At 53.9% G+C, this 24,019-nt stretch overlaps 1 protein-coding gene across 1 annotated transcript in view; it reads right to left on the bottom strand.

Annotated features, from left to right (window-relative positions):
* Positions 1–24,019, bottom strand: part of TBCD (tubulin folding cofactor D) — a 119,023-nt gene that overhangs the window by 10,894 nt on the left and 84,110 nt on the right. Inside the window, exons 25-30 of the mRNA XM_078605216.1 lie at positions 23,722–23,792; positions 12,129–12,210; positions 9,957–10,075; positions 8,975–9,066; positions 4,113–4,256; positions 715–798 (exon numbers count right to left, since the gene is read on the bottom strand). Of these exons, the coding sequence (XP_078461342.1) occupies positions 715–798; positions 4,113–4,256; positions 8,975–9,066; positions 9,957–10,075; positions 12,129–12,210; positions 23,722–23,792 (592 nt within the window). The remainder of the gene's footprint in view (positions 1–714; positions 799–4,112; positions 4,257–8,974; positions 9,067–9,956; positions 10,076–12,128; positions 12,211–23,721; positions 23,793–24,019) is intronic.

The raw sequence follows: 24,019 nt of genomic DNA on the forward strand, positions 1-24,019 counted from the left end.
TAGCGACCCGGCGCTCCGCTCGTTGTCCTGAGCATCGTTCCTCCATCCTCCGTTGTTGCTGGAGACGAAGATGACCATCTCCTGTCGAGTCAAAGAGACTATTGGGCGAGCAACTGTTGGGGCTCGCAAGGCACATGATGGGCTGGTGTGGCCAGCACCAGGGCGCCCCAGCGCTGACGTTTACACACGGCACCAATTACTCATTTGAGGCTGAGCTGACCTAGTAGATGCCAGTTCAGATATCACTCGCCACAGATATCGCTCGCCACTACAATGGCCGGAAAATCAAGTCAGCGGATTCGAAGTGCAGTGCGCTAACCACTGTGCGGCCACTCGGCACACCAAAGCCAAAGACGCGAACGCGCAGATTTCGACGTAATTAACGCTTCTCGTTGACCAACACACGCTGGAAGAGCAAGCACCTGCGTATCTGTTTATCGTCGCTGGCCCCGCGCACGAAGAGTCGCTTTGGGCCAGCTGGTCACCTGGCTGCCATTGTCTCCGTCGCGCTGGTGACCTCCACCCAGGTGTTCTATTTGCGAATTAACGAGGACGTGTGGCCACACAGCGGAAACGCCCCTATTCTCCAGAGCGCAATGGAACGTTCTTAATCAGGGCATTCGGTATCCGTGGGATGTTCTACTCCTGTAGAGGGAGTGGGGGGGGGGGGTGGGGGGCGGTTTCTGCTGGGGGTGCGGCAGGGTGGGCACTCACACGCTCGGCGACAGCATCTCTGGGCACTTGTCGACCACGAGAAGAATCACCTCCTTGAGGCTGACCATGGCCACCTCGCGCACGCTGCAAGGACAACGTCACACGGGATCGGTTGGGTCACCCAGCGACAACGCCACATCTGTTTCCTCCGCCACTCGCACCTCTGCCATCCTCATCACCGCCGGCGCCACCCTGGTCACAAACCCCATTGGCGCCACCATCGCAACCACCTCCGCCACCACATCCGTCTTCAAAGTCACCACCGCCTCCATCACTATCACGACGACCACCTCCACAACATTCACCACAATCACCTTCAAAACCAACACCACTGCCTTCACCACCACAAGCACCTTTACAATCACCACCTTCATCACCATAGCCATCATCGCCACCAATACCATCGCCTTCACCATTTTCACAACTGCCACCATCACCCCGGCTACTACAGCGGTCACTGCCGCCACCACTACAACCACCTTCACCACCACCGCATTCACCATAACCTCTACTATCACCGACACATCCTCCACCATTCGCACCATAACCACGTTAGACGAGGTCAAGGCGAGCGGGGGTCGCTTGCTGGCACAGTCGCTCGTCGTCACCAAACGGCGGCAGTGGAGCCACCGCGCTTGGCAGGTGCGATGACATTCCCGGTGGCACCAAACGCGGTTCACGTCGGCTCGCGCGAACATCGCCGCCACGCCTCGGCGGCGTACGAGCGTTTGGTTTGCCCGGGAAGTTCAAACGTGGTACAGCGCGAGCCTGCCGGAGGTTCAAACGGCCCACCTCGTGCCATGTGACCCCCGGGGGGATGGGAGATCCATAAACAATTCTAGCAAGGTCGAGGCAAAATTGCCTTAAACGGGATGACCCTGTCGTAATTTACGCTCCATCTCTGCGGCGCGCCCCTGGTTAGGAGCGATGACAGTGATACACCTGGTGGCTCCCCCCCACCCTCCCACCACTTCACCTTCTCCTCACCACAGCCAGGAATGCGAGAGCGCGCGGCGTCTGCGTGCGTGCGCCTGCGTACGTGCGTGCGTGCGTGCAAACAGCCGCACGTGGACGTCATCTCCGCCGAATTTTCCGGCATAGCAGAGCAGGGTGGAGGGGTCGGGCTGAGGAATGTGGATGATCGCGAGCCCTCGGAAAATACCGACGTCTCGACTTCCTCTCAAGTTCAGGCTCAAGAACCTTCTCCTCTGCCCAAGACTGCTGACCCTGTCCACCTGTGCAACATTCCTCGATCAATCCCAACAAGCCACCACCCTCCCCGGCACACACAGCTCCTCCCTAAGCGTTCAACTAAACAAACAAGAAACGCACGGCCTTTCCTGCAAAGCGGTAATGCACGCGCCGTGCGATGTGTCCACGCATTGACACACTTCACCCACGATAACCGACCCCACCTAACCGTCCGCACCTAACCGTGTCCACCTAACCGCCCCCACGTAACCGCACCCACCTCCATCACCGCCGCGTTGCGCTGGGCCCTCAACTGCGGTGAGCTTCCCACGTTTCGGAGGCCAGAGGCCACGTGCACACCGTGTCTTCTCTGGATTATGTGGTTTTCTTCCCCCGCTGATATAATCCGGTAACCGTGTGCGCGCGTGCATCTGTGCGAGAGGCTAGATTTTTTTGTAACTGTATTGACACTGGGCAGCAACTTGGGGTGCTTCTGGCTCTACAGAGGGCCCATTATTATCTAAAAAAAATTAACCCGTAAAAACAAAGTTTTTCACTATAAATCCTTTATATGCGTGGCATTGGGGCGGCTAGAGTCGTCTCGTCCTCTGGCTTGAGATGGCTGCCACCTATGGGTCAGATGATTGTCTGCCACCATTAAGCAATTGGTAATTAAATATTTTTAAAAAATTCCCTAAACAGTGTAAAATTTTGGAAAAATTTTTTCACGAAAATTAATTGTCACGCACAACGAGTCTGTGTGCAAAATGTCAGCTCGTTTGGATGACGGGAAGTGGGTTAAAAAACGACCGAAAGATTTGCACGGTCGTAAGCAAGCAAGCACGCAAGCACGCAAGCAAGTGAACTTAATATAAAGGATTTAAAAAGAGGGGACAGCATTTGAAAATGGCTGCCGGTTGATCGATTGTAAAAAAAAAAACTTTATAAAATAAATGTGATCAATCGAATCAATCGATTGCTTCAGCGCTGGAATTAATTGAAAGATCATGGGGTGAATCGCAAACAGCAACATCACTTTTACGGCCGCTGAACACGAGTAACCAGAAGCAGCGGCCAAACATAATTACAGGAGCGAAATATGGACAAAGAGACCGCAGAGTATATAAAGAGATATTACACAGCATGTCTTATTTAACAGCGTGCTTTAACAAAAATAATTACGCTCGTAAGTCTGCCGGTTTCTTCATAGCCTGAGGCTGGCCATTCAGTTTACAGCCTCGCTCTGCAACAGACGTTTCTCGCACCACTTAAAAGGAAAACAAAACCTTCGAGGGGACATATTCGCACGTTCAGAAGACGCTCTGGACCAGAACACGAAGCCAGCAATCTCCCAGAACGACGACACCCGGCTGCATTCAAATGTGCGTTCTCGCCAATCGGGCCACGCGGCAAAAGGACATTTCCACTCGAAGCTCTCGCGGGAAACCGGCGTGGCAGCCAGTGCGAGGGAGCCGTGTGCGTGGGACGTAACATCACAAAACCTACGGCTACGGATTCCTCAAATTGATTCTCGTCGACGTCATCCGGGGCACCAGCTCGCACGCCCCTGCGAGACGAGGCGATACGTTCCGAGCGTGGTGAACGCACCGCGAGCACGCCGTACACGTTGTTATCCTCACGGCTGGAAACCCGCCAAGCCGATTTGATCGTCAACTGACAATATTTGACAACCCAGTTTCGTCGCGAGCTTCTGTTGAGTTTTGTTGGATTTTGTTGGATTGTTAAAGGTTTTATTGTCGGGTTACGTAACGTCGGTAACTGCACATTTCCCTCTCCGGGAGCCGCTTCGTGCGCAACGAAAGTTGGGTGGGTGCTGCGTGGGTTATCGCGTCACAGGATCGCGAGGGATGGAGATGGTCTGAAGAGGAAGAGGCCTTTGTCTAGAGGTATACAGGAGGTCGTGGGTTCCATGCCAACTCTTACGTCTGTGTGTTTTTCTCCCTGTGGTCACGTGGATTTTTCTCAGGGTCCTCTGTTCAGAGTATTTGGCTGATATAAAGTTCCACAAGATAATAAGCCACTTCGTTGAGCTATCATTTGTAGCCAGGTCGCTTCTGAAAAAAGAGCTACGTAGCTCAGTGGACCTCACACTGGTAAAATAAAAAAATTGTTTAAACAGTTACAGCCTCGACCCACGGTGGCCGCCCCCCCGCGGCTTGCGGCTGCTGTGGTCGGGCAACACTCACACAACTCCGATGTCACCGCGCGCGTCCATCGTGTAGTCCTCCATGGCGCCCAGAATGGCCTCGAACACGCAGCCCAGGGTGGCCGCGCCGAGCATGTGCTCAGAGTCGCCGTCGAGTAGGCCCACGCCCACCGTCAGGCACACGCTGCACACCACAACAAAGATGACGATCAAACCCCCCTTATAGCCTTTACAGACTCTTGGGGCAAGTGTTGTTAGGGAGCACATATCAAGGCTGGAACGGTGCAGCCATGGGGCGGTGTGGCCAGCGCCACAACAACCGCCATTCGCCACTAAGTGGCGGTGATGTCACCACGGCGCTTGTGCCAGGCCATGTGCACGTTAAAGCCACGTGAAGTGTCGAACACGCGCTGGGAGGAGGTCACGGGGCAGACCCAGGTGCCATGGGACGACTGACTGAGATGACTGGACGATTCACCACATGTGCCCTCTACTGTGCCAACACCATGCACACACACACACAAGACAAACAATCCCCCGTAGAGCCTTAACAAGCAAGTGCTGGTAGCGAGGACTTATGAACGCTGGGACGGCACAAGAGGGGGGCGTGGACAGCACCACGCCTGGGCCGCCTTGGCATCCTGAGCGGCGAAGTTTACACACTGCACCAGGTCGACCAAGAGGAGGCCTGGGGCGGTTAGGGTATCACTCGCCGCCGCCGCCACCACGCACGCAAACACACATAAATGCTCTCACAAAGAACACGATGCACACAACAAAAAACTCTCCCCACCGAGAATGCACGCAACATGGCAAGGCAACAACAACAACCGCCATTCGCCACTAAGTGGCGGTGACGTCACCACGACGCTTGTGCCAGGCCATGTGCACCTTGAGGCCACGTGAAGTGTCGAACGCCCGCTGGCAGGAGGTCACGGGGCAGACCCAGGTGCCACGGGTCGACTGACCGAGATGACCGAGATGACTGGCTGATGCACCACCTGTGCCCCCTACTGTACCAACTTGCTGTGCTTTAGCCACCCGTCGCTCCGCTCGTTGTTGTGAGCGTCGCTCCTCCGCCCTCCGTTGTTGTTGGAGGGCGACTGCCTCCAACTGCCCAGTAGCGTCCTTCACGAGCCTCCTCCACAGAGGCCGATCTTGACACCGCTGGTACCAGTCATCGGCAAGTCCACTCAGCTCCACGTCCTCCTGTACCACATCACTCCATCTCTTCTCTAGCCCGTGCTGCGCCCGTTTAGCCCCCTCGATCCGGCCGAACAAAAGCTGTTTAGGCATGCGGTGGCTGGGCATGCGGGCTACATGACCCAGCCAACGCAGCCTTGCCTGCCGGAGGAGCTCACTGATGGGACTTTGCCCAGATCTTTCAAGGACTTGTGAGCTCCTCACACAATCCAGCCTGGTTAAACCCAGGATGGATCGTAGGCAGGCCAGCCTAAATGTTTCCAACCGGCGAAGATGCTCCACTAGGGGGGTCCACGTTTCGCAAGCGTAGAGAAGGGAGGGAATGACCGTGGCCGAGAAGACCTGAAGCTTCGTGCGGAGCGACAGACCAGGTAGCTTCCACACAGCGTTACGCAACCGATGAAAAGATATTGCCGCTCGACTGATTCGGAGTGAGACCTCTGCTGATAAACCGGAGCCGGTCATAAGCACACTGCCCAGGTATGGGAAACTCTCCACTCTCTCCACAACTGCCCCATCACCAATTGGGAGTTGTGGGGGTGGAGTGTCCGATGGTACAAAATACCCAGGCAGGTGCTTAGTTTTGGTGGGGCTGATGGTAAGGCCCCACCTCTTAGTGGCACGTTCCAGTCTCAGCAGCAGCGTCTCCAACTCCTCTTCTGAATGAGCAGCTATTACCAAATCATCGGCATACATAACGTGGTTGACCAATAGGGAGCCATCCCTTGATCGCACCCGGGCGTCGATCAGCCTCCCATTATATCTGTACCAAATGGAAATTCCCCCGGTACAGCTATTGAAGGCTTCACGAACTACGCAGTCGAAATAGATGTTAAATAATGTGGGAGCCAGAGGACATCCCTGTCGCACCCCAAGGTGTACAGGGAAAGGCTCCGACTCCCGGCCACGTAGTTTTACCCGGGCCCGCTCACCATCATGAAGGTCCTTAATGATCGTGAGCAGAGGGTCAGGGACTCCGAAAGCACGAAGAACAACCCAGAGCCCAGTCCTACTGATGGTATCATAGGCCTTGACCAGGTCAATAAAGCAGAGATGTAGGTCTTTTTGGAATTCCCTACACCTCTGCTGAAGCAGACGGACAGAAAATATGGCATCTGTGCAGGACCGCCCTTTCCTGAAACCACATTGGGGCTCCGCAAGCCTCTCCTCAGCATGCCTAGCAAGGCGATGTTGAATAATCCTTGCCAGGACCTTACCCGGCACACTGAGGAGTGAGATGCCCCTGTAGTTGTTACAGTCAGTACGGTCCCCCTTCTTAAAGAGGGGGACCACCAGGGCATCCTTCCAGTCCTGCGGAACCCGTCCAGTGGTCCAGACTGTTGTTATGATGTCATATAGGGCAGTCTGTGCACAAACGCCACCCTCCCTCAGCATTTCGCCTGGGAGATCATCTCTGCCCGGTGCCTTCCCTGGTCTCAGACTCCGGATCGCCCTCAGTACCTCCTCAACAGCCGGTACCTCAGCCAGCCACTCACAGGGGGTGACCTCTTCCAATATTTGAGGCACCGCAGCCTCAGCAGGGTTATCCCCACTTTGTGCCATGATGTTTTCCTGGCTGAGAGATTTTCCCTCCCCCAGGACCTCACAGAAATGCTCAGCAAATCTGCAAACCTGTTCCTGGGGGTCGGAGATTGGATCACCGTTTTTTCCTCTAATGATGGTAATAGGTGTGGCGCTGCAGGTTACTTTTTTGATGGAGTTAAATAGTGATTTGTGATCGCGGGCCACTGAGGCAGACTCCATCTCCTCAGCAACCCGCGACCACCACCCATCCTTACAGCGCCTCACGGCTCTCCGAACCTCCGAGCGAAGACTGCGGTAAACCTCCTCATTCTCTGACGTGGGATGCTGTAGGCGATGAGAGTGGGCCTGTCGCTTTTTCTCAATTAACCTGAACACCTCCTCCGTCAGCCAGGGTTCCCGGGGAGGTCTGGACCGCGTACCCAAAGCAGCCATTGCAGCTGCATGAGTCACAGTCTTAAACCTCGCCCATTTACCCTCGACATCAGGTGGAGTGGGGGACGATGCCAACCCCAGCTGCAAGCGATGATGAAATTCTCGCTTGCAACTTTCATCAGCTAACTTAGACCAGGCCACTTTTGGTTGGAATGGGATCCTGGGTGTACACCCACCACCGGAGTGGAAGAATGGCAGGCGCATCTTACAGATGACTAGTCGATGGTCAGAGGGCAGATCAGCTCCACGGTAGGTCCTGGTGTCAAGGACATGGGCTCGCATCCGCTGGTCCGTCACTACGTAGTCCAGCAGATGTTCTTGCTTGGACCCGGCATGCATCCATGATGTTGTGTGGATGCGCCGATGCCGGAAGAGCGTGTTGGTAATTACAAGCCCATGGGCTGCACAAAAATCTAGCAGCCTCCTACCGTTATTATTGAGCTGATCTGGCCCATGCCTTCCAATCACTCCAGACCAGGTGCCAGTATCATGACCAACTCGGGCATTGAAGTCACCCAACAAGATGACTCTGTCCCGAGTGGCCACTTTAGCCAGCACCTGTGACAGGAGGTCATAGAAAGCGTCCGACTCATCGGCTTTGCCTGCATCCCTCCACAGATGTTCGTCTTCGGTGGGGGCATAAGTAACCACGACCACCACTCCTCGCCTCTGGTTGATGGGAAGGCGAGCCCAAAGTATCCTGGGGCTTACAGCTTCCCACACCTCACCGCCACGCTCCCACGCCCCCTTCATTCTTTTGTTCAGAAGAAGAGCCACACCCTGTTGTTTGGCAGTCTCCTGCCCCGAGTAGAGGACTGTCCACCCCTCATGGTGGCAGGAGCCAGAACCGGTCCACCGGACCTCCTGAATGCCACAGAGATCCAGGCGGTACCGGTCCAGCTCCCGACAGAGGAGTGGCAGCCTCTCCTCCGCAGTGAGCGTTCGAACATTCCACGTGGCCATCCGCAATGGTTTTTCGTTGTTTCTGGAGGAGCCCCGAGGGTTAAAATTCAATCTCCTGGCTCCGCCAAATGGGGTTTGGCCAGGAGACGTCATAAAAGCCTGACCCCCCGGGGCCTCCGGCACAAGCTTATTAATTACAGGTTTATGTTTACTTCGTAGTTTAGTGGTGGTTAATTGAAGGTGGAGGGGTTACCAGCCCCTCGCACCCGTCCAGAGCCCCCGTTTAGCCACTGTGGTGGTCACAGACGCCATGAGGGGAGAGGCCAATGGGCATTGGCCCTCCCCCCACAGCACTGCCCACGACAATGTTACATGGCAAGGCACACCACAACGGACACACACACAACACAAGCCACATGCACACACGGAACGACGCACAGACGGTCGCACATCTCATTCAGCTTCTTCCCTCTCACTGTTCCACTCCCATGGGCTCTCTTGACAAGCTCTTAAAAAGCCTTTCTCAATGCAGGAAGCGTATCAACTCTTATCTGCTGTTATAACCTTCAAAGGGCTTGTTGCGGGCCTTTGGGCCTGTACCCAGAAACCTTGGGGAGTGGGGGAGTGGGGGGGAATAAGTAAATAAGTAAATAACTGACAAGCGCACGAGCTTACGCCCACTGCCCAGAAGCAACTTGACATAAAAGTCGGTGGAGCAGAGCCTCCCAGGAGCTAAAAAACGAAAACACTGCCCGTTGTAGCGAGCGCTGGATCTTTCTAGCGACGTGTTCCTGCCGCCGCCGCAGCGGACGGGCTCACCTGGCGATGGCCCCGACGGCGTCTCTCCGGGCCTCGGCAAACTTCTCCTCGTGTGGGCCGATGGCCGTGGCCTGCTGTAGGCCGGCGAGCACCTGGCACGTGAAGACGAATGCAGAACGTCACACAGTGAAGCTTCGTCCATCGCCGTCGCTTTAACACTGCAACGCCGCACATCCGACCGTCGTGTATCTGCACTGACCGATTAACCGCCCCCCCCCCCCCGCCAGGCATATCCGGCCTTTTCACATATACGCCCATACCAGTGCCCAGTGAGCCGGTTATACAATGTCGTGGTGTATTAGCAAACACAGAATCTTCCTCTAACCGCTTATTTTCAAAGCGCAAGCCAACATTACCTCTGTGAAACATTCAGGCGTGGTCGGTAAACGTCTCCACGTACGCGTCGCGCCTTGCCAAACAGACGAAATTTATCCGACTTGAGATTGTACCAGTGAATTAATGGCGCCATCAATTTCCAATTAATCTGTGCGCTCACTGCGCGATTTGCTTGAGCCATGCTTCAGTGCGCTTGATAAGCGCTCCGCTTTTCTCTTCCGCCAACGGCTCCATTTATCACCATCGGCTGAAAGAGGGAACTGTCGCACTTAGTCTCAGTCTTATCGACTGGGGGCCACACGTTAGCTTTTGATCGCGCCCATGGGAATTCCTCTAAATATCACGTGTAAATTCATCATCAACATCAGCCATGGTCAATCTACTGCTGGACGAAGGCCTCCCCAGCCACCGCCACCTCCCACGATCCTGCGATGCAATAATCCACCCAGCACCTGCACACCTGCACACCTGCATGTTAGCTGGTTCTGGGTAGATTAGCATTAAATCATTATTTGAACCAGCGTGGGATTTCCCGCACGGACATTTTTATTCACAAGATAAACTGGCTCTCCAACACTTGTCATTTGAATACAATTCTAAGGGCCTGTGTTCATGCGTGCGGTGGCGCCACGGCCGGGTGTTGAACCTGGCTGATGTGCCCGGCGAGCATGAACGCCGGCAGGGCCCCCAGGGCACAGCTGAAGCCACATCGAGTCATCTTGTCGCTGCTCTGCAGCCCGGCCAAGTAGCGTTCCAACAGGGCAGCTGTCGCAGTGGAACACAAAAGACATAGATCACCCTCATAGCCCACACAGGCTGTTGGGGCAAGTGCTGTTAGCGAGCGCCAATGATGGCCGGCTCGGCACACGAAGAAGAGACATTGCCAGGACCACATCCAGTCGCCTTTGCCTCCCAGTGCTGATGTTTACACACTGCACCAGGTAAGATATGACCTAATCGTATCCTGAAATCTGCCCTTAGATACACTCAACCTGTGAATTTTACACAGAGATCCACAGATTCACACAGAAACCCATAGATCTGCTCCAACAGTATCCCACCAATTGGCCTTAGGTCTTCTCCATGATCACCTAGTCGTCTTGTAAATTCTACAATAATAATTACAATAATGCCATTTGTTTACCTCGGTAAGCCTCGCTGAGTCTCAAAGGCTCTTGATCAGGAGGGCCCTGTATTGGGATCCTTGGCCATCACCATTTACCAGCGATTAGCTTCACACGGCAGGAAACCGGACTACCGAAGAAGACCTATGCATATGCGGAGACAGCAAAGGCTCCGCACAGATAGATTCAAGGATCCTGCCAATTCCAGGTCACACCACAGCCACAAGATTACACCACCTGATATTTCCCAGGCAGCCTCCCATCGCAGTACTCATCACCAGGCTGAAACCCTGCTTCGTTTCTGATGTTGGGTGCACTCGGTGTGAATTGGTTGTAGTCAGTCGGGTTGACAACTGCTGAGTCATTGCGTCGGTGACGATACGTTGATGCTAATTCCAACGTCGGTAAATGTCGGCACGGAAAGGGACGGGCTTGGCTGTGATGATGCAACTCTCGGGTTCGTAAAGGTCATTGGTGGAATTCAGGGTCACCCGTGTTGACGAGTTCCAAGAATGGTTTAAGGTCAATTCTGGAGCGGTGGCTCTCGGGTCAGCAAAGCAATTCGTTATAGCCCAGCGAGTTGAGAAAGCAAAAAAAACCCAACAAACTTGAGATGTTTATCTCTAGATGGCTTTAGGGCCGTCTCATGCTTGGCTATGTTGAACAAAGCTGGGACTCAGAATGCTCATTGGGAACTCCCAGTTTGGCTTCTTGGGTCTTCTGAATTTAGCAGAAAAAGTTTGTTAAATCTTACAAAATAAAAGACAAATTAACGTAGCTCAATTTTGTATGTGTGGCGGGCGAGTGGTGTGAATGAAAATATTTCCACATCCATCGTTTACATCGTTTCATTTATTAAAAATGTGGTGAGCTACTATAAAAGAAAAACCAAGTCGCTGTGAAACTTGTCTGGTTATGACTACTGGGTTTACATTGTTTATGAGAGCCCTGCTTGGTATGTGGATACATTCTTAAAGGTTAACGAGATAGACAAGTCGGCTGGTGACATATAGCTCAATTTTAGAATCATTCCACCCAGACCACTCTTAGCTTGTAACCTGCAATACCTCAAGTTACCTTTCCCCTTAGCTTGTCACCTAAATCAGTGTCGAGCGTATTTATTTTAAGCAAGAGCTCTTGGTCTCTTCGTTGCTGGGTGGAGGCCTTCTCACGCCATGTCGGTCAGTGGGGGTGTCACCATACTTCACCACGCTGGTCAGTGTGGGTTGGTGTGGGGAGCGGCAGGGCGTGGACCGGTTCGCTTGCCGCTGATGTTAGCCGTGAGTGGAAATCCAACAGAGGTCGCCGGACTCGTGGCATGGCACCGGCGGGGATTGGCGCGGCACAAATAGAGTTGGCGTGGCACACTGGCTGGCTTGGCGTGACACACCAGGAGTTCGGTTCCTGCTCACGGCCAACACCAGTGACTTATCTGAACCGGTCCTGGGCCTCCCCTAGGTCGACTCAGCCTCAACTGAGTACCTAGTGCGGTGTGCGAACATCGCCACTGGGGAGACAAAGTCGTCGTCCGGGCGTGGTGCTGGTGACCCACCCCCTCGTGTGCCGTGCAGGCCTTCATAGCTGCTGCTCGCAAACAGCGCTTGCCCCAACAGTCTGCTAAGGCTACACAGGGGAGCTCTGTCTTTGGTGCGGTGCGCTGTGGGCTGGTGTGGTGCAGAGCGGGTGGCGCTCACCCTGGACGGCGCGGTCGGCCTCCCCGGCCTGGGCCTGGTAGTAGAACTCGCATAGAGCGGCCAGCGCCGATATTGCCGCAGCCTGCAAGCACGGGGGGGGGGGGGGGGGGGGCACATTCGTGAACCATGAAACATTAAACGCGTCGCAGCCGCCGCGAGTTTTCTTTCTCTTATCTTGGTTGTCCCCTCTTTGTTCCCGCACTTCAAAAAACAAGCGAGCAGGTGCGGTGGCAATTCGCGCTGGTTTTCAGCTGTTTTGTGCTACCGTGCGTGTGATATTATAGATAAGGTGACATCGTTTCCTGTGTATGGGAGCACACAAAGCCAGCGTGCTATTTGAGTCCGAATTTGTTATTTAAGTCACAGCCTAAGTCAAGTCGACAACAATAACAACCACTTAGGGTTGATGTGAAGCCATATATTGATTTGGTTTAATTTGTATTTTATTTGTTTTTATGGTTCTCTGACTGAAAGTTTTAAAGTGACGTTTCTTCAGTTAGCACTTATGAGCATTGCCATCTACAAATCCAGATTGCTTACACTTCGGGAGAAATAACTTAGCCCTGGAGACTCGTCATCACGATCTATAACGCCTATTGCAGTAGTTTATATACCAACAATAAACCACGTTGAGCCCTCATGAATATCATGCTCTTAGAGGCAAAGCAGAGTACTATAAGTTACAACATTAAGTCATGCTTTTCAGTGGAGGAAGGTTTCGAAATTATAATAAATATATCGAACATGTTCATCAATAACACCGTGGCCTTAAAAGAAACATGTACAGAAGGTGGCATCTCGGGCAACGGCATTTCCCTATTCATGTGCTATGCAGAAGGGCCACGGAGAGAGATTTTGGTTTTACGAGCCTGGGCGTAAATAGGTGGCAGGCAGCACGGAGTTGTAGACTTACGGAGGCATCAGACGAGAAAGGGGATTACGGTGAGTGTATATGATGCAAGGAAATGATGTCTCCACAGTTGTAAAAATAACCACAGACGCACTCCCCAATTATGTCGATAAATTAACGTAGTTTGGAGCCCGTTTCTTAACGGTTATCGGCCTGCTTGGGAGAAGCGCTGCTTATCGCCGTCCCCGCACGGTAGCAGCAGCGGTAGCAGCAGCAGTAGCAGCAGGGCCAGCGGCAGGTCACGGCGCCGCCAACGACTCGGCCGGCTCGCAGCGGCCACGTGCTGCCCCCCCCGCCCTCCACCCACCCACGGACCGCGTGGCCGCCCGTGCGGCGCCAACTCGAACCGATCCGGTGCGGAGGAGCCTCCCTGGTGGCGAGCGCCACCGCTACCCAGAACGGAGCATCCTCCGCCACTGTTTAGAAACCACCGGCACGCGGCGAGCGCCGATAGGCATCGCTCCGCGCCCCACAGAAGGAGCACTAATCTCTCGCAAAAATCTGTTTAGAATTAAGTGGAGCGGCTCACAAACTTTACCTGCAAGCTCGTCTTTGTTTGACTAGCAACTCGTCATCATCTCACACTTTTCAATAGCACGTTGTGATCGTTGCGCGCTCACGCGTTTCTAAAATGCCCGGCCAGATCAACGAGGGCGCGCGCATTTCTCCACGTTTTCTTCGGCACTTTTAAGGCCTTGTTGAAATATTTTAACGACCGTGTCTCTGAACCACATGTCAGCGGGGGCAGCACGCGCCAGTGAAATACTGTCTTCGCTGGAGCGGTTCACAAACTTTTACCCGCACGCTTTGCCTTCGCTTCCAAACCAACTTATCACCCTCCAGAATCTTTTTCTTTCGTACGGCCACTGATATAGATGCAGAGCCAACAACTACAATTTCACAGTCGTGTGGTCAAGCCAGATCACTGCGTCAAAAGCGGTGGAGTAGCGTATCGCTGTGATTTCTCCTGCAGTCATTACACACGTTTACTCAATTGAGATCGCACGCAGCAGCAATCACCGCCTCCTACTGGCAGAGTAACGGTCACTGTGCAGGCCGGTGCCGACCCGCCTTGCGCTTCACGCCAACAGCTGCCACTGAGGGCATTCGAATGTCCGAGATGAGATGCGATGCCCAGGATATTTAAGCGCCCCTTTATAAATACAAAGGATGATCGTCATTTTCACCCTTGCCTGTGTGTGTGTGCGCGCGGTTTCCATTTGTGGGTGCTCTAGCCGCAGAGCGCTCCCGGTCACTCGAGGTGAGCCGCCCGCACTGCGGAACCACGTGGCCCCGGCCGCGCTCCGGTTCAGCCACACGCCACGGTTCACCCGCGACAACCGAGAGAGACGCGAGAAAGACGCGGGGGAGCGCGGTGCATGCGTGCGTCCAACCCGCACCGCGGCGGTGCGTGCGGCGACCAACACGCGGGGTTTAGCGTCCCCGGTTAGCGCCGGTTCGAGTCGCCGCGTTGGATGCACCAGTTCCTGACAGCCTGGCTGCGAAATGCACCAGAGCACGCGCGTGGTGTGCGTGCCCTCGTGTGTGCGTGCCCTCGTGTGTGCGTGTCCCGTGCTACAGAAGGCAGGGCTTGGGTAAGCGGGGCCCGGCGCGTGCTGGCGATGACAGGGGGAGCCATTGGGATGCCACTGCGATGTGCACAGCCCCACGGTTCAAAACTAAATAGCAAACATACCGACGTTCAAACAATTAACTGCAGATTGATCGACTGGGATAACGCGCAGCAGCAGCATTGCCCGCTACTGCGGAAAAACCTGGCAGGACCCTCCCTGCTAAGGAGTCTTGAAACTCGGTGAGGGTTTTCCTGGGCGAACGAGTGATAATAATAATAATAGCCTTGGTGCCAGGCTAGGGCCAAAACAGTTGCATCGATGTAAACTATAATCCACGCCAATACCGTAATAATACTGGGAGAACAATGATAACGAATGAAATACGCAAGGATGCTTGACAGACACCACCTCTACTTCCCTTTGCACAAAGGTGGCATCTCCCCGTGTGAACATCTCCTTGAACAGCCTCCGTGTACAAGCAGAGCGCGGGGGACGCATCGATGCATTCGGGAACTACAATTAATTATTACACTCGTCACGATCATCATCGGTCAGAGTCTATCATCCACTGCTGAATGAAGGACCCGGCAAGCTGTTAGAATCCCTCGCGGCCACAGGCCGCAAGAATCCACCAGCACACGGGCTGATCTCATCGCTCCATCTCTTCGGAGGACGTGCTCGCGGCCGTGTTTCCGCCCCTGGCTACCACTCTGTCCCCCGTGCCGAACCGATGCCGTGTCCTGTCGCAGCACACTTTACTTTTCCTAGCGGTCAAAGATGCTCACTTCGAATTGCATTTTGTTCTCCGATCCTCGTGCTCCCCTCCGTATCTCCTATCCCCCGCACGCACCTCCAATGGCGCACGCTTCTTTGCGCACTCTTCAGCGTCTGCTTCATATCTATCGCAGGCCGCCCTTCAATAATCGCCCCGGGTAAAACAAAAGCTGAGCTCAAGATAAGCACGAGGAAAAAAACAAATGCGGCGTAAGAGTTCGCTGAACAATTGAAGATGCTCGTCAGCGGGACACAACTGCAAAAGATACGCTCATTTACAAATCTAAATGTGCGTGGATTTATTATTTTGAGACGCAAACCATACCCTGATGTTACACACTGGGGGTAAAACGGTGGCAGAGTGATTGGTGCGATGCGCTACGAACCGGACAACCCGAGTTCAATTCTCAGCGGTGGATAACATCAGCGGTAAACGATAACCGAACCATTCCTGGGCGACTCTTTCACCAACCCCCTATTGACCAGCGTGAAGTATGGGGGGGGGGGCCTTCATCCAGCAGGGGCTCATAAAGGGCCTGTAAATTATTATTAATCGCACAAATACGAAAGATATAAAAACAGGTATGCAATTTCGTAATGTTACGTTACAGCCTTGACTATGCGCGTGCAAATTCAACTTCATAATAAACCTGCCACTATTCGGGCCCCCACCTTCTGTTCACTCCCAAGTCCCTAGAAATCGTGCAGAGGAATGAGGCTTGCCCTTAAAACACTTCCCATTTACACGGGTGTCTTGAAACACAAGAACCAACGTATTTGCATGTTATTATTATTATCATTATGATGGCAACATTTTTGCCGCCCTGGTAGCAGATCACGGCCCCCGTATTGAAGGAGAAGCCTCGACAACCTAATTGCTGAGTGTGTGGGGTACAGGAGGAATGCTTGCATCACCTTTGTTTTGAAATAAAATAAAAACACAGAACACCGCGTGCGTGTACGCACGCGCCGGGCAGCGTTTCCCTGTTTTGCCACCATCACTCGCCGATCGGATCCGCCCTGACCCTGCTCGAAACGCGCATGAAAGGCCGATCGTTACAGCTCGAGTCACAGCAGGTGATGGGGGAGTGGGGGGGGTTACCCTGTCGGTTCCCCCACAAACGGCACGCCTGCGCGAACCTGAAAGGCTGTCAAAATGTCATCAACGCGCGCCTATTTCTGAGCTGCCCGCGTCGAGCGGGGCGCTGCTGGGAACGGGCAGGAACAGGCTGACCGGCGTATCAGTCAGCCGAGGCTACCGAACGAACGACGGCGGCGGCGGCGACGTGCCGGGCGATGGGGCCTGCCCGCGACCCCGGAGGGGGGGGGGGGGTCGCGCCGGCAAACCAGGGGAAGGTGGCGGAGGCCGGCCGGCGCAGCGGCCCGCTCCAGCGGCGGCCGGGCGCGGGGGCGTAGCGACCGGGCGGTGGAAAAACACCCCCTGTTCAGTCACGAGCCGCGTGCCGCGACCCCTCGTCCAAGCCGCGAGGCCGCGGGGCCCACGAGGTCGGCACGCTGCGCGCACGACGCAGCCCATTGGCCGCGGACGGCTCCAATCGGGTCCCCTCCGCCGTGCCGCCGTCTTAGCACGCGGGCGGGGGGGGAGGCCGGAGAGGTAAAAGAAAGATCAAGAGGTCGTCGTGCACGGGTTGGAGGAGGAGAGCGGCACGCGAGCGCGGGGCCGGTGCTAGGGTCGCCGCCTGCCCGGGTCTGTCCGGGTTTGACCTGGACAGTCCGGGGACAGGCGCCGCCGGTGTTTCCGGTGGCAGGAACTGATTTGTGCCGAGATGCGGAACGGGTATCGTCGCGTTGAACTTTATGACAGGATACCGCACGGTTTTGATTCGACTTTGGCGGCCTGAAAAATACGGCTCGGTTTGGTCTGTGGAAAAGGCGACAGCCGTCCGTCTCATCTTGGCTAATGCTGTTAATCCCACCGCACCCCCCTGCGGGATCCCACAGTCGTTGCCAAACGCCCCTCACGGCGTTTCACCCCCGAGGCTCGAGGTCGCTTCCCCGTTGCGAGGTGACCACCGGGTACCACTCCAATACAACCGTCTCAATCGGCCATAGCCAAGACTTCGACCCGCCGAAGGCCCCGTGAGATGGGCAACCTCCCCTCCCTTGTCCCGCACACAAAGATCCCCCGCGTAGCCTTAACAGGCCGTTGGGGCAAGTGCTGTTGGCGAGCACCTATGAAGGCCGGCACGGCACACGAGAGGGGTGAGTGGCCAGCACCACGCCTGGCCACCTTTTTCTCCCAAGCGGCGATGTTTATACATCGCACCAGGTACTCATTTGAGGCCGAATCGACCGAGGGGAGGCCCAGGACCGGTTCAGATAATCCTCACTGGTGTTGGCTGTGAGCGGGAATCAAACCCGGGCAACCGGGTTCGGAGCGCAGCTAACCGCTCCACTACCGCTCCCTGCACACGCACACACACACACGCACACACACACACGCACACACACGCACGCACGCACAAACACACATGCTCGCTTTTTTGCCATCTTCTTTTCCAAACTTCCAAGTCGCTCACTCTGTGCTTTCAAGAAATTCCTGGCATCTTCCACATGCACCTGTATTCAAAAGCCATAATCTATGTTTCTCCTTGATGACTGCCAGGATAAAATTTACGACGGATTTTCAAATAAATTACCGGCCACCACAGCAGAGGTACATTTGGCGGTCTCTCTCTCTCTGTGCGCCGTGTCCTTTCTCACAGACGTATGTATGTAGGTTGAACTTCTTTAACACCGTATGTAGCCATCGGTGCTAATTGAAGGTGCGGAGGAAGGACGCCAAACGTCGGCGATCGATATTACTCAAGATATCACATCTCCCATTCGGGATCACTTTTGGAAATTGCAACTATGATTTGTGCACAATGAACCGAATGTTAAAAACTGCGGTAGGCATGCTCACCTGTAGTTATGAAACGGTAACCCGAGCCAAACGAAGAGGCACTTTTAAAGCATGTTACGTAAACCGCCTCGTGACTAAAAATACCAACCATGCCGAAAATACAAAAAAATGCCATCGTGGGTCGTCAACTTGCGATAAAATTCACATATTCTTGAGAAGAACTCAACGTGTCCGAAAGTTGACTCGTGCAGTTTATAAAACGGCGCAGACTCGATACGAGCGGTTTAGTCCCGAGGTTGCGGTGAAATGCAGCCGAACCGTGGTCAAGCCACAGCGACGCGCAAAAGGAAGAGGGGGGACACTGGGGGGCACGCGAGGGTGCAGGCGCGAGCGCGTCCTCTTTAGAGGCGGGCGGAAGAGCCATCTCCGATGACCGCGTTGGAAGACGGGGTCATCACGCATCACCTGCCTCCCACGCGAACGGCGGTGCACTTAGCCTGCAGCAGGAGCAGCAGCAGCAGCAGCGCGAGCAAGCCCCGGTCACGCACCACACGGGCAACTTCCCCGCTCCCACTGCCATCCCTGTCACCCGATAATGCCACCTCCAGCACCTGGAGGTGAAATCCAAGTGCTCTCCTGCTCGAATCAGCATGGGCTGGTGATCATCTCTGTTTGCGTCCCTGAGCGAGTATTGGAGGGTGGCATAATCACAGAGCTGGGCCCAGTCTCTCTCTCTCTATCTTTCTCTCTCTACTGGACTCTCACTGCTGACTGCCCACAAAGCGTTGTGTATGTTATCCACTCTGGCAGGTAGGATGATTAGTTGAGACCTACAGGAGGTAATTGAAGTGAATGGTATTTAAACCGACTTTTACTTCAAGCAAAAGGCGCATGCACGTACGAGACGAGGGTGTGTTCGTGTGCCCACGTGCGTTTCTGGTGCAGGGGGGACATTAACCGACCAGGCCTGAATGCGACAGGTGGACGAGATTGCCAGGTTATGGAAGACGCTGGCTGGGCATTCTGCGTGTTTAATGACACCGAGCACCTTTACTCAATATCAGGCCACGCTCCACGCTCCACGCGTCAATCGGGTGAACCAAGCAACATCGCCTTCCTTGTCCCCGACGCAGTCTAATGGACAACTGTGGCGGCGGAGTCAATGTAACCTAGCCCGGGGCCGGACTGGCTTAACAGGGGCAGACATCTAATTCCAGCATCGTTTACCTCCCATTCTATTGTCGCCAGCTGCAGTATTTCATTGCAAAATGCTCGCGATGATTTTGTGACGCGCGAGTGAATTATTCACGCCGATCCCTGTATTATTCATGCGGCTGGGTTTGGCCGACGGGGCGATGTCGCTGGCGGAGGCGGGCGGCGGCGTCGGCCACCGTGGAGGGAACCAGGCGGGACCCCCCACAGCTGTCTGTCGCGTGATGTTATTCAGGCGGCACCCCCTCGCCGGGGCCGGCCCGAGGGCGACCGTCACGTGCTGGCTCGCCGAACAATCGGCACCAATTAGCTGGTGCCCCGGCGCCCGCCGCCGATCGCGAGCGGGGCCGCCCGCGAAGCGAACAAAAGCGGCGCACGAATCCCACGCACGGTGCTCCCCCTCTCCCCCCCCCCGCACCCCCTGCGTGCGTGCGTGCGAGCTGACGCGTCGCCGGCGAGGGTGCCCGGCGGGCGCGTTTCCCAAGGGCGCGTGGGGGTGGGGGGGTGCCAGCCCTGTACATGGCGGGCTCCGTGGAGGAGCGGGGCCGGGCAGGGCGAGGGTGGTGGCGCGGAGTCTGCCGCTCCCGACGCGTCCCCATTGTGGCTGCCGCACCTCCCCCTCACCGCACCCCCCCCCCCCTCTGCAACCATCGCCCCCCTCCCACCCCTCGCTGGCTCGGACAATGCCCTTGCCTTAATTGCTGCGGTGCCTGGGATTTTTCAAAAAGGTCGCATTACAAGAAAGCGCAACCCGTCGACAATGGGGGGGGGGGGGGGGCGGCCGTAATTACTCGCGCGGAAATAAATAAACCGAGCGCAGCGACAACGTTGTGGCGCCACTGGCTAATCGATCCCGAGCTGTTTACTTATTTAATTGCGCGCTTACGTTATCGTCTTTATTGCAGAGAAGGGTTTTTATTTTTTACGCGAGTGTGCAATCCGTACAGGTGCGCTCATACGGCGCGATAGAACAAACGTTTTTTAAAATATTTTGAATAAAATATGAACGGTGTTGAATAATTTCCCCCTTTAACGGCCGTTGTTTTTTTTTACAGTCATGAAAGTTCACGGACATTCTTGCCGCAGGCGTCACCGCGTGCACGACCAACAATCGATTCTTTAGAGGACGCTGGAGATGGGCCCTACGGACACAGTCTTAGTGGCGCAGTGGTCACACTTTGTGCCTCACACGTGAGAAGCGCCTGGGTTTGATTCCGAACTCGGGTGACTTTCTGCGTGTTCTCTCTCTCCTCTGCACGGGTTTCCTCCCACAGACAATATCGAGGTGTTGGCCAACATCCCAAATCCCAAGACAAGATCCTCCTGAAAAAGAATCTTTAGACTCAGCGTGGCTTTCCTGGGTTCATAGGTTATTATTAATTTTGTAATCATACCACCATGTAAATGTCTAAATGATAAGCCACTTTGTGGAGCTAACATCTGTGGCCATGGTCGCTTCTGAACAATACGTTAACACCTCGGTGAGATTTGCCTGCTACAAAGGGGATGTTTTAGTGTTGTGTCTGTGTGATTTGTTTACCTTTATTGTACTTTGCCCTCCTATCGTGTTTTTGTACTGTTTGTTGTTGTGACGTTCTTACCGCCGAGCCCCGACTGGACATCTGTGAAAAAGCGCTTTATAGCTCATCAGATTCCTTCATTATAAATACATATTCAGATTTTTCGATTTAAAGCTTTCGTGACTGCAGGGATTCATATTGTTGGTTCTTTCTGTAAAGTCACGTAGAAGGGAAATAATAAAATAATAAAAATAAAACAGAATTAAATTAAATTCTCACGACGTTTCGGCCACTACGCAAGCAGCCGTCCTCAGGTGAAGAAACAGAGCTGTCGGAAAGACAGCGTCCTAAATGAACACTGCTAAGCTTGGCAGCGTATTTTAAGCTGGATGGGAGGAGGAGAACGCCTTGACAAAGGAGTTTACATATCAACAGAGGAATTTAGCATATTGATGACAAATACATATTCTGATTCTGAATACATTTCCCACATTTTGGTCTACTGTAAAGAGTCGAATACTGCGCACTAATGTGTCCACTAATACCGACACGGGCACCACACTCATGAGAAGGAAGACTCAACAAAGTTCAATTGCTCTTTCAAAGTCAATCACAAAAGCTGCTGAATGATCAAGATGTCCCATTGGCAAGAGCTCACCGTGTAAAACGTTGGGATCGCCACCTCAATGCTGGTATGAGCAGGAAACCGCCCATGGCTTTTCGACTCCGAGACCTATGCTCGGGCAAAGCGGCGGTGGCATCAGCGTGGGAGGAGAGGCTTGGTCTGGGTGCGGGGTAGCTCAACGCGACGCCCGGAGTGTGGGAATCGACTCGGGGGGGGGGGGGGACTCGACTGGTTTGGCCCCGAAAACGAGAGAAGGGAGGGAAACTCGAGATCCGTGCTCGGCAAAATAATGAAGCCTCAGGCACCGGCCACAAACGGATCTGTTCATGCCAGACCTGCGAGTCGGGGAGCGGGGGGAATTAAACGAAGCTTCGCAAAGTAATTATTTTTCAAGGATGACAAAAGATAAATGGTTTGTCTCTTGTATACTGACGGAATAGGAACGTACTTTAGATACGTCTCTTCCAAGCAGCTGTCAAGCGATGCAAATTACTTGGCCACGAACAAGCACCGTGAATGCGGCTGTGGGAAAAGCTTCCAACCGCCAAACATCAGCGGCGGCGCTAATCATCCACCACCCACCCCCACCCACCGCGGGGATCCGCGAGCCGCAACTTTGCTCGCTGCTGCCTCGTCTTTACCGCAATTGTACTCAGATTCGTCGTTGACTTTCGGGTGCCACCAGGTGATACGTTTCCTCCGCGACTTCCAGTTTAAAGCGAAATGTCGCTCATCTAATTGTTGTTAGACTTGCCCTCCGGGAGTCATTTTTCGACCCACCGACGGGTGAGCTGAGAGGATCACGATTGGCGCGTTCAACGCTTGCACGCGTGGTCATTTCATTAGTTCGGTGATGTCAGGTGGTGGAGAGTCTTATGACGACAATTTGGCCAGATCGTTACGTGGCCGAATACAAAAATGTATTACGAATAATAAAAGTGGCTGCGAAAACCTATGTGTTATCTCATTTGTACTCTTTATAATTTTGTTTCTGTCTCGTTTGTGTAATTTTTTTCATACCATTATCTTATACGTAACATTTGTATATCATTTGCATTCACCAAGAAAACATCGTTTCTTACTCACGCGACCTGATGCACGCCTCACGGGCCGTACAATCGGTATTGTTCGTGTTTTTGTGCCTGGGTTCCATTCTAATCCAACTGAATGCATCATATGTACGTTGAACTTCTTTCGCACCGTATGTAGCCAACCGTGCTAATCGGAGGTACGGGAAAAGGACCACAAGCTAAACACAAAAAGCAGTTCTAAATAAATGAGTTTAAAATTTTGATTTAAAAGTGCATAGCTCTGGTGGCTTCCTAATATAGGACGGAAGAGTGTTCCGGACAGCCTCAGAAGCGCATCTGAAAGCACGTGATGTGGTGACCGTCTTCATGCGATGGTTTGTGTGATGGTTTATGCTCATGATGGTTTACGCTCCTCATCTCAGAGCCAAAAGGCTTGCGACAACAATCTGCATGATGGGCTCAAACGTGAATATCACCGCCAGCACACACACACGCTTTTATCCAATTAAGTTCATTCAATGGCTGTGCTTTGTCTGCGCGCGCGAGTGTGTGTCTGTGCGCGTGTGTGTTTGTTGATGTGAAACAAACAGGGGCTTACACACAAGGGCCATCCGAGTCAGGTTCCTCCTGTACACAAACAAGACTGCTGGCAGCTCAGCCTCGTGCGCACGTGCACGAGCGCGCGTCTCTCCAAGCCAAAGGTTTTAAACAAAGAGGTCTAACGGAATAAACGTGGGCCTGACAATTAGCCGCACAGAAAAGTGGCGAGCTCGCACGGTTATAACCCCTTGCCCGTGGGGAAAAAACGCAGTCGCTGTGAGACGAGACGGCGCCGCGCACACTGAACACAGCCGATGGGAACGGACGGCGCCGGTTTTCCCAACCGGGGCGCCGCAGTTCTTCCATCATTAGAAGAGAAAAAACAAACCTACAGCCCACCGGAGGCGCCGTGGCCGAGCGATGGACGAGAATGCAATGACCAAAAGATGGCTCCGTATTTATAAATCGATTTGATTCTTCACATTTGCTTTTGCCTAGTTGGCCCAACATTGGATGTTTACTGGGTTGTTGTTACTGTTACCTTGATGCCGTCTGGATTGTTGAACCGTTGCAGATTCTTGAGGCAGTCGTCTATCAGCCACTGCCAGCCGTCTGTAAAACAGGATTGTTATGGGTACACACAGCTTGCACTATAGTGGCCATGCCTTTTGCAGACAATCTCCGACTTCCAGGCGGCCCATGCGGCGGCTTTCCAGACGGAAAATATCGAGGGAAAAATTAAGCCCCGACTCTTCGAAAAATGTACGCGTGTGTCAAAGTACATTGATGCAAACGACGGCTTGCCGAGCGAGCGGCCGTGCGTCGTCTCGAGCGTGCGA

This window comes from Lampetra planeri, chromosome 23 (genome assembly GCF_965212315.1).
Source record: "Lampetra planeri chromosome 23, kcLamPlan1.2.h2, whole genome shotgun sequence".
NCBI classification, from domain to species: Eukaryota; Metazoa; Chordata; class Hyperoartia; order Petromyzontiformes; family Petromyzontidae; genus Lampetra; species Lampetra planeri.